The sequence below is a fragment of the Eriocheir sinensis genome, chromosome 55 (genome assembly GCF_024679095.1).
Source record: "Eriocheir sinensis breed Jianghai 21 chromosome 55, ASM2467909v1, whole genome shotgun sequence".
NCBI lineage: Eukaryota > Metazoa > Arthropoda > Malacostraca > Decapoda > Varunidae > Eriocheir > Eriocheir sinensis.
This window is the reverse complement of record NC_066563.1, coordinates 11817356-11829129: the sequence shown is the minus strand read 5'-3', so window position 1 is coordinate 11829129 and position 11774 is coordinate 11817356. Positions and strand designations below refer to the sequence as shown.

At 42.1% G+C, this 11774-nt stretch overlaps 1 protein-coding gene across 1 annotated transcript in view; it reads left to right on the top strand.

Moving 5' to 3' along the window:
• LOC126983859 (actin-binding protein WASF1-like) overlaps positions 1 to 1711 on the top strand; it is a 4791-nt gene extending 3080 nt beyond the window's left edge. Inside the window, exon 2 of the mRNA XM_050836989.1 lies at positions 1 to 1711. This exon is cut by the window's left edge and continues 480 nt beyond it. Within this exon, the coding sequence (XP_050692946.1) occupies positions 1 to 1326 (1326 nt within the window). The 3' untranslated portion in view covers positions 1327 to 1711.
• Positions 1712 to 11774: the final 10063 nt, after the last annotated feature.

The window sequence follows — 11774 nt, the reverse complement described above, 5'->3', positions numbered from 1 at the left end:
GATCTACCTTATCTATATGAGTATCACTACCAACCACCACCGCCTTTACTGCCACCACCTCCGCCGCCATCTCCACGTCGTGACCCCCACTCTCACCTGTACAAAGCTCCGATGTCGGAAGAATCATCTGAAGAGGGAGGTGATGATTATGGAGTGTCATTATATTCGAAAATGAAGAGATTTAAACCGAAATCTGCAATTAACGTGAGGGAGAAACCTAAAACGTACTTAGCCGACGGAAGAAAAGACCTCGACGAAGCACAATCAATGGACTCTGACGAGCAATCTTACGAAAAGAAAACAAGTGACACTCGGCGGTTAGTAAATAACCACAAAAAAGAAAATATCAAATATGATTCAGGTGATGAAGTAGAAGAATCGAGTGAACACATGATGGAAAAGTCGGATGGATATGATATGAAAAAAGATTTGGATGACGATAAGATGAAATACGAGAAATCAGAAGAAGTGGAAATGGACAGAAAGATGGAGAAGACAGATACAAGAGAATACGGAAAGTTTCACACCATGAGCGCACAGCATAAGGACATGGACGAGTACTTAAGGAAGATAAAGAGAGTGATAGCGAGGTTTGAGAAGCCCAGACCACCGTCCCACCACCACCACCAAGACAACCACCATGCACTTTATCGTCAAGATACAACTAGAATGGTTACTCCGAGAAAGTGGATACCAAAGAAAGCTAGCGTGGCGGATCCCTCTGAACACGATAGTAGTGATTTAGAGGGGAGACCCCGGCAAATTGATGTGAAAATGACGCCGCCTGATAAACCGTTCGACAAACCTAGCAAAATGGATGTGAAAATGACGCCGCCAGATAAACCGTTCTTCAAACCTAGCAAAATGGATGTGAAAATGACGCCCCCAGATAAACCGTTCTTCAAACCTAGCAAAATGGATGTGAAAATGACGCCGCCAGATAAACCGTTCAACACACAGAACAGAATGGAATTTAGAATGACGCCACAGAACAAACCATCCCTTAAACCAGTTGTCAAAGTGCTCCATAACCCTTCCAAAATGAGAGTTACGATGACGCCGCCAGACAAGCCATTTTACATACAAAAGCATCGCCCTCCATCACCACCTCCTTCAACACCACCACCTCCACCTCGTCCACCTCCTCCTCCTACAACCACTCTTATACGTAAACATTCTCTCCAAACGAAGCATCAAAAAGGACTTAGGGATTTTATTTTGAGCACTTACGCACCGATGTTACATGCTCCTCCCCCTACTACTCCGCGACACATCATCCCCTCCAGTCTTGCCCATCACCGCTCTCGTCTCCTCGCTCACTCCTAACCCTGCCTCACCTTTTTCTTCTCCCTTTCCTCTGTTTTTCCTTTACTTTCCACGTGAGGCGATGAGAAGTTAATTTGTAGGAATGAATTATATGTAGAATTCTATACATATGTATTGATGTTAGTCATATATTAGTTGATGAATTTAATTTTTTGGCAATATATTTACTGATCAATTCATTCATAGATTTATTTATTTATTTATTTCTGCATGTATGTATCTACACTAAGAAGCTTTTATTTATTTATTTATTTATTTATTAGGTGCTGCCTGTAGCGCCGGTAGGCTTTCTCGATGCATACAGAATAACATGTCTTTTTCGCCTTTAGAGAGTGGGCAAAATGCCATTTTATTAAACTATGAACGTCAAGCGAAAACAAAATTAAAAAGATACTCATGATATATACTCTTTCAATCTATCCTTCATATGCTCTTTCAAGTCTAACAAATAAAATAGGGTGACAAAACTATTACATTATATATATTTAGAACCACTAATACCTTGCCTTCACTGACCTCAATGTTTTCCTGCTGACGTAGTAATATATAATATTGTTTCTGGCGTCAGGAATATACTTGTTGGCTTGTAATTAGTTATCCCACTGTTCAGAAATTATGTAGAGCTGAGGCATTCACTGATATATTTTGTGTTTATGTGTGTTATTTAAGCCTTACCGTGGTATTGCGAGACCATGAAAGTTTACAGTCTCTCTCTCTCTCTCTCTCTCTCTCTCTCTCTCTCTCTCTCTCTCTCTCTCTCTCTCTCTCTCTCTCTCTCTCTCTCTCTCTCTCTCTCTCTCTCTCTCTCTCTCTCTCTCTCTCTCTCTCTCTCTCTCTCTCTCTCTCTCTCTCTCGTTAGTTAAAGAGGTTTAAAGTTTTCTTTTATAAGTATTTACAGTAATTGTACGTTACGCGAATTAAGGTGATATGAGTGAATTTTAGTGAAGTCATCACCAATCAAGCACACCACAGAACACACCCTTTTCGTGTCTTGACCCGCGTCTTTCTCTCTTGTCTCGGGCGAATGTGTCGGTTCGGCTGCAGATTTCAGCAGATTCCTCGAACATCCCGTACCGCTATAAACATCCGGACCCCAGGTAGGCATAGTGGCACGTAACCTGCCTATCATACATGCTACCTACCAGTGCCTGACACCTCCCTTCCCACCGAGCAGAACAAGGAGCAACATACAGCCATGCAGCCACCTTTACAAGTGTTACGGGTAAAAATAATTTAGGGAAGAAACAGTCGCTAAAAACGGCCTTTATTCCGTAGGACCTAATAGATACATACTACCTTGTGGTTCCCTTTTACAATGTGCAATGAAAAAAGGAAGACAAATATTCTTATTTGCTCGGCCTCAAAGAATATAATTTTACTGTAGTTCAGGATTCCTTTTACTGGTTGCAACTCAGTGCTGAGTTACAGAACTCTGCTTACTCCATCCCCACCTATACAAGACATTAAAGAATACCAGAATGAAGAGCCACACCCTGTACGCATTGCTCAAAATTGGTTCATAGCTGGATCCTGAAGGTAAAGCTTAGTATATAAAAAAATTAATTGCATTAGAAAAAAGTGTCAAGGCCATTGCTACACATGCTAAAACATCATTTATTTTCAAATCTATCTCGCTCATCACCGCCTCCGTTTTGTTCCTCTATTTCGTCAACAAGGAGGAACAACAAAAACCTTGAATATTATAAATGTAAAGGCACTTAGCCGGTTTCCCACAGAGTACGGTCGAGCACGATCTTAGCCGGTGCGTGCCGAATTTTCAAAAATCATGAGATCGGCGTATACCGTGATATAGTTCGGTGTGCGGCTGTCGGCAATCACCGTGCGAGCACCTCGCACGGTGATTGCCGACAGGCGCAAGGTACATGCACAGTATTCCCTCGGTGACAGGCGATGCGAGCACGGTGTCCTAAAAATCGCCCTCTGACAAAGGCCGAAACCACTACGGTCTTGGCCGATCCTCGCACGGCAAAACACGGTACCAGGACGGTACGTGCCCGATACGTGCCCGGCAAATGCTCGGCATCGCATGGTCCACCCGGTAAACACTCCGGTAAAGCAGCACCGCCTATAATTGGGCACCTTGGTCAAAGCACTGATAGCTGAGATAGGGTCTGGGTTGCCAGATCTACTCAGGGACTAAATACCAGATACTTAAATTTTTAATACCAGATTCATTTTTCCAATACCAAACTAATAATATAACATATATGTTTTCGTAATTCTTATTTTTACTCGGTGTGATAAGTACGACCAGATTCATAGGAACCTTTCCACTCGACATAGTGATACCTTCACAGTTTAGAGCAGGTAACTGACCGGAGGCGGGAGGTGGAGTGTCGCTGCGTTTTGCGTACTTGTACGAGATGTGTATGTCTCGTTACGAGACTTATACACGTATCGAGACTCTCGTACAAAAAGCGTGTTAACCGGAGGGTATGATCGAGAAGGGGAGGCATAGGGTAGGGACGGCCTGGCGAGGAAATTAAAAAAAGTTGTCGGGGGTCGCTACCTGCATGGCCGTAACTAATGACTATTTATTCGTTGCCCTTTAATACTAATCCTGGTGTCTCTGGTTTGCAGGGTGACGGTGAAAATTGAATGATGCAGCACAGGTAAAAATTCACCCCCAACATTCCGACTAAGATATGAAAATATTAAACTTTTAATTACTATAAAAAAAATAGTTGGTTACTGGAAAGGTTGAACTGTCTATGTAGTTACGTTTTTTTTTTTTTTTTTTTTTGTGTGTGTAAGGGGATGTATAAGTGGAAGTATTCCTTACTTTTTTTTATAGTTCAATACCAAATTTCATTCGTTTCATTACCAAATTTAGGTCCAATACCAATCACGGTGCTTCAATGCCAAATGGCAACCCTGGATAGGGTAGCCGGTTTTATATAAGCCTGGGCCAGTGAGTTGCCAGCTACTGCCAGCCAGTACAGCTTTTTACCATGCCGGGCGCATTCTTAGGGCACCGTAATCACACCGTACTCGCACCCAGTGTCCAGAGAATATACCGGGTCTGATCAAGGGGCGACCAAAATTCAAACGGACTGCACATGCAGTGACGTCACTAGGTGCCAGCGAGGGTCCAAGGGGTCCAAGGGTGTGTTGCCCGGCCAGTCTGTGCTTTAATGCATATCTTTGTGAAAAATATATTTTTTCTGTGATAAATAAAGGTTTTCCAACATTAATATTTTATAAACATCATCAAATTAGACATAAAAAAGAGGAAATAAATAAGATATAGTATAAGGAGAGGGAGAAATATTCACATAAAAATCATATAAATACATTGACAGTCGTAACAGAGTAGACTCCTATAATTTTGATTTGTCACCGTTTCTAATGTGCGCCATTCCAATGGCGCTTTTTTGGCATTCATAACGCTGTCGTTACAATTATTATATTCATCAAGCCGATCCTCCATCCCGATACTAGGTAACTCAGTCACCTGGTATCTGGCAACTACGAGTGAGGGGGGGCTGCTGCAACTGTTATTTTTTTTTTTTTTTTACGTCTTGGCCTATTGCGCCGGTAGGCTTCTTCCCGGTGGATCCTGATGGTCGATCCAAGGCTTCTTCCTGGTGGGGCCTGATGGTTGGCCCAACCCGTTCTGGCGCAGGCGAGTGTTTATAGTGGCGCCATCTTGCATTGGCTCATGCTGCCCTCTCAGAGCTCATCTTTAATCCTAGAATCTAGAGTCCGGGTTGATAGGTGGTCTTCTGGACAGCATGTGAGTTGTTTTAAGCCACTCGGCGGCGGCTGAAAAATCTCAGCTTGGTGGCACCGGTCGGAGATGGAACTCGCGTCCTCATGAACGCGGGGCCGTCCTGCTATCCGTTCAGCCACCGATTATAATTACAAAAAGGCATAGAAAAGCAAAGTCAGGGGAAGAAAATAACAGAAAAACACCTTGGTTCAGGGTGAAATGTATAAGTGTGCACTGTGAAGTGACTAAGTGCATGGTGTGAAGTATAGAAATGTTGAGAAGGAGGACATAAGAAGCGCGGGACACACTCGCCCGTACATGTATGACTCATCGGCAAAGAATCCAGCAAGGTGTCAGGTCTTAATATAATCGAGACGGCAATGGTTCAGGCCCCCCACGGCGTTTAGTAATGCCTCATTGTGTTGTAGTTGGGTGCAACAGTAGCAATCGCTGGATTACTTATATTATTAGTGTGGTAATATGCTGCAAGAGAGAGAAAGAGAGAGAGAGCAGCCCGAGAAAGGGGGAGGGGTAAGAGCCATGACACCTCGTGACGTCACAGCCACAGTTGCCCCCGCCTCATCGGCTTCAAGCTGCGCCTGAGCAGACCCTTTCTTTCTCTGGACCCTGCTCGCACCGGCACTTGCCGTGCGCATTCCTAGGGCACCGTACTCACACCGTGCGGACACCGGGGGGAGAAATTATGACCTGGTAAAGGCCGATACGCGTCCGGCGAGAGCCGGTACGTGCACGGTACTTGCCCGGCAGAGACACGGTAATGAACATTGTACGGTGTCGCCACGGTATCTCGTGATCAAAAATTCTGCCGGGCAGCTCTTGGAAAAAGTTATTGTTGACTGCGGCTTTTTTGGCCGCTAGCCGGTGCCTGCCGGCGTGGCAAGATGTGCGCTCGTTGACCGCCGACCAGTGCCGATTTTTCCGTGGGCGCGCCTAAGTAACCCAATTCGGTGTGATTCGGGATGTACCGGGCGTTGGTGGAACAGGGCCTATATTATAAAGCTTTGTATTACATTCTTCAATATATGGAGAGGAGGAGGAAGAAGGTAAGGAGGAACACAATGAAAGAACAAACAACAGCAGACCTGATGGTCCTTACGAGGCTGTTTGTGACAAGCTACACTAACTATCTAATCAACGGTGGAAGATGAAGGACAGCAAAGTCGAAGGCTCCTCCCGATCCCCCATCTCTCCAGCCAAAGCTGGCAGGAAAGGAAAAAAAACATGCAGCATGGAAAAATGCATGGAAATTATATAGGAAAGAGGAAAGAACTACCATCACTGATACAACCAACCGGACAATAAAAACGGACAAGGACACCAGTATTCGAAAGAACTTAACGTTATTTCGACACTGAGTAATATCATAGTTGTTGGTTGGATTAAAAATACTTGTCTAATCTATTCTTGGAGGCCGTAACTGCTGTTCTATCAACGACACCACAGGGTAGAGAATTCCAAACATTAACGACTCGATTGAAAAAGAAGTGTTTGGCTTCGTGCGACGAGAATCTTTTACCACTTATTTTGAAATTGTTATTTCTTCTTGTTCTATTTGATCGATCATTTGTAAAGTAATCTTCCTTTAACCATTTTAAACACTTCTATTAGATCGCCTCGCATTCTTCGTTTTCATAGGCTGAATAAATTTACTTCTTTAAGGCTTTGTTCATAAGATAAATTTCTCAATCTAGGAATCATTTTTGTTATTCTCCGTTGAACCCGTTCTAACTGTTCTACGTCTTTTCTGTAATAGGGAGACCAAAATTGTACACAGTACTCTAGATGGGGTCGAACCAACGAATTATAGTTTTAATATTACTTTTTCCGATTTATAATTAAATACTCGTCCGATGAAGCCAACCAATTTGTTTGCGGTTTTAACTACCTCTAAACAATGCTGACTGGGCCTTAAATCGCTAGATATAGTGATTCCAAGATCCTTTTCTTTACTTACTGCAGAAAGTTGTTGGCCATTCATTACGTACTGAACGCGATTGTTATTGTTTCCGATGTGCAACACTTTACATTTGTCAACGTTAAATTTCATTTGCCATTGACTGGCCCAACGTGCAAGTCGATCTAAATTTGATTGTAATGCTTCTTCGTCGAGTGTCGTAGTTACCTTACTAGCGTTTTTTTTGTCATCAGCAAATTTTTATATTTTTCAAGTAAGCCCATCATCGATATCATTAACATAAATTAATAAGAGCATGGGGCCAAGCACTGATCATTGAGGTACGCCGCTTCTGACATCGAGCCAGTTAGATGAAACACTGTTTAGAACTACTCTGTTTCCGCTCAGAGAACCAGTCCACAAGCCAATTGTGAATGTTACCCGAGATAACGTGCGCCAATAGTTTACTGAGGAGGGGGAGGAGGAGGAGGTGGATAAGGTGAAGATAGTGGTGGATGAAAAGGAGAAGGTGGAAGAGGAAGAGAAGGAAGAGGAGGAGTAGAAGCAAAACATGGAAACATGAAAGAATAGACAACAATAAACCTGATAGTTGATAACCATGCTATCGTAACATGGTAATGGTCAAAGAGATTTTCACAGGAGTTTTATCATTTTGGCACCAACTCCTACACGACAGCTGCTCCACAGGTGAATGCCTCGGTTTGAGAAACATCCTGTCGATGTATGTGCTGCATCGCCTTTCTTGATTGGGTAGACCTTATTTCAAAAGGTTGTTGTGAAATTCATAAAACTTGGAGTTGTCGACCTTACTAAATTTGTTTAGATTTTTGAAGATCTCTGTCAAATCCCTCCTTAGTCGCTTCTTTTTCATCGTAAAGATATTGAATCGTTTGTCATTCCTCATATACCTGTGCCCTAAACATTTTCGTAGCGCGTCGATGTCCTGTAACTATTAATTGAATCTGCACTGCGTACGCTAGGTGAGGTCTCACCATCACGTTATACAAAGATAACATGACTCCCGGTATCTTGCATTCAGTGTTCTTTGCAATGAACCCGAGCATAGTAATAATATTTTTACAGGCAGACTTCTAATTATGTATGTTTTAGGCCACTACTGAAAATTGCAACACGATCCATTTAATCACATACGCCCTGTATAGAGTCTGTTCGCTCATACTATATGTATGGTTACTATTTCTCTTACATTTCAAACCACTAAAATGGTTACAGGTCTTTTTGTCCCGTGGTAAGGGCTTTTCCACATACTTTCGTGTCGTCTACAAACTTCGATATGAAGGATTTTAGTCCTACATCAAAACCATTATTGTAAAGAAAATGGGTCCAATATGTACTCCGCTAGTGACTGCCATTCGGAAGCCTGTTCCTTGAATAAAACTGTTTTCTCCCTGCATGACAATCCCTTATTCAAAGAATCAGCTGGTTTCCTATGCCACTGAAATTATATATATATATATATATATATATATATATATATATATATATATATATATATATATATATATATATATATATATATATATATATATATATATATATATATATATATATATATATATATATTAGACGTTCGAGTGGTATTAATGAAGGGTACTCTGGAAGTCTAGACATAATTAGTCGCTAGGGATATGGTTGTTTCTGTTTTCATTTATAGCACCGGTAGGCTTTCTTTAGGGGCCTGGTGGTCGGCCCAAGCCCATGATGGCGCAGGCAAGTGTTTATAGTGGCGCAATCTATTTTTAGCTCATGCTGGCCCCCCGAACTCATTCTTGATTCACTTGCACAGTTCCTCTAGAGTCCGGGTTGACAGGTAGTCCTCAGGACAGCGTGTGGGTTGTCTAAGGCCACTAGGCGCGGTGACTGAAAAATCGCAGGTGGTAGCGGCGGATTTGAATCCGCATCATCCAAAACGCGGCGAACGCGGGACCCGCACGCTAACCACTCAGCCACCGCCTCCCCCTAAGTTAGTATATTAAGAGAGGCGCTGGCCAAGTAATCAGCGTGAGGGTGAGGTATCCTGGAGACACAGATTCAAGTCCAGCTACAAGCAATAGGCTGACAATTTTCAGCCATTGCCGAGTAGCCGAAAACAACCTATATGCTGAACTAACCACCTCTCAACCCTGACTGTTGGGAAACTCTCAAGAGAATCAACTGAAGCTCCAGGGGGTAGCATAAGCCAAGCAAAAATGGCACCACTATAAAATACTTCCCTATGCCAATAACGGACTGGGAGTGACTAACTAGCCCCATTATGAAAGTCTGCCAGCACTATAAAAAGTACGTAAAAAAATATGCAGGAATGCTTGTTTCCGAAGCCGGGTAGAGTATCGGAAATTAAAATGATCCCCTAGAAACTTGAGAGTTGCCTCTTCTAATATTTTCAATGATCTTGTAAGCCATTGATGTCAAACATATCAACCTTAAGATGAAAACACTCGTTATAGGTTGCTAGCTGCCAGTCTTGAGGAACCTTGTGAAGATATAATGACCGACTGAAGGGGCTGGTAAGCTGCTCAGATACCTCTTACTACCAACTTTGGAAATAAATTGTCGGGTCTCGTTGACTTTTTCGTGTCAAGTTTATCCAGGTGGTGCACATTTTGTTTGCATTGTGTAAGTTTCCAGAAATATAATAATCTTCGGCGGAATAAGACCCTCCGGAGGAAAGGATTCCGTATTCTCGACCGTGAATACAAATGCAAATTCCATTTCAAGGTTTTGACATTGCAGAGATACAGAAGGTAAATGTGAGAGGTGATAAAAGGAGTGGAGGAGAAAGAGGATGTAAACGTGTATATGTTGGTGGTGGATGACTAGGAGGGGAAGGAAGATGAAGAAAGGGGAGGGGAAAAGTATCTAGAGGAGGAGGAAAAGGTGGTGGATGTGCAGAATATAATGAAGGTGAAAGATCTCTCTCTCTCTCTCTCTCTCTCTCTCTCTCTCTCTCTCTCTCTCTCTCTCTCTCTCTCTCTCTCTCTCTCTCTCTCTCTCTCTCTCTCTCTCTCTCTCTTTTTCCACCCCGTCTACTGAAATATAAATAGTTGTCATGCGGCCACCACTTCAGTAAATCATAAAACAACTAACAACTCCGTTTCTCGAGTTACAACAAAAGACAATTTAAGGGTTCTTAGCTTTAACGCTCGAAGCTTAAGAAATGAGATCGATGAATTGCAGTGCCTAACTAAAACAGAAGACTTTGATGTAATTTCCGTAAATGAAACATTGAATGACACCGCTAATAATGACTTAATTTCTGAATATAATATAACTTTATATTTTTCAATAAAGGCCGAGTTAATCGCAGAGGTGGAGGAGTGGCTCTTTACGTCAAAAGTAGCTTACAGCCCGTTGATAAAACACCAAAGGACAGTAATGTAGAACACCATGGTATCGTTCCTAGTGATTGGAAAATGGCTAACGTAACACCCATTTTTAAAAAAGGCGACCGAAAATTACCGGAATTACAGGCCAATCAGCTTAACTTCAATTATTGGTAAATTATTTGAGACTATTATTCGAGATAAACTAGTTAACTACCTAGAGTGTAATTCGCTAATCCTGGACTCGCAACATGGGTTCCGTAGCAAGAGATCTTGTTTGTCGAATCTATTAACTTTTTATAACGAGCTTTTTGCAGTCTATGGTGTTTCTAAATCACTTAATATTATTTATATAAACACTTGCCTGCGCCATTACGGGATTGGGCCGAACACCAAGCCCCTGAAAAAAGCCTACCGGCGCTATAAATGAAAACAGAAACAACCATATCCCTAGGCGTTTGATAAAGGTCCACACTACAAGTTGCTCCATAAATGCAAGGAAATAGGTATCGGGGATAAGCTTCACGAATGGATCAAGCACTGGCTAAGCAATAGAGCAAATTTCGTAGAAATCTGACAAAAACTAACAGAAATACAACTATCAGATAATGGCAACGTAGAGGAAGCCTGGCTAAATTTTGAAAATCATTTACTCACTCAGCAGAACACGTTTGTCCCATTGTGCGAGAAGCGAAGCAATACTAATGAAAGCCCACCTTGGTTTAATAGTGAAATTAAACATTCGGTTAAGGAGGGAAAATTTTCTTACAGGCTAAAGAAAGAGCAAAGCCCATCCGAAAACATTAGACTTTATCATGAAGCCAGGCGGCAAGTAAAAAGATTAGTATGTCAGGTAAAGCGTAGATATGAAGAAAACATTGCAGCCAACTGTAAAAATAATCCGAAATCCTTCTTCAGTTATATAAACGACAGGAAGGCGATCAGAAGTGGAATTAAACCTCTAACAAATAGTGACGGTGAACTAGTGACTGACAGCCACCACGTTGCGAACTTTTTAACAATTACTTCTCCTCGATGTTTAATACTATAGCAGTCTTCCCACCTCTACCGCCAACACCAGCGACGACAACAGTACTAACTTAAATCTCGAGCATGCATTGCCTGACTTTGTAATAACTACCGATGAAGTTCAAAGAGCTCTCTAATCCCTTAAAACAATTAAATTCCCGGACCTGACAAAGTATATCCTATACTGCTTAAAGAAACAAAGAGCGAAATACTCTCCTCTCTCACAACCGTTTTCAATATGTCCTTGCGACAAGGCATCGTCCCTCGGATTGGAAAAAGCTAACGTAACACCGATTTTTAAGAAAGGAGACAAAAAATTACCAGGTAATTACAGGCCCATTAGTCTGACTTTAGTTGTAGGTAAGCTACTCGAGAGCATAATTGGAGACAAAATTGTGAGTTACCT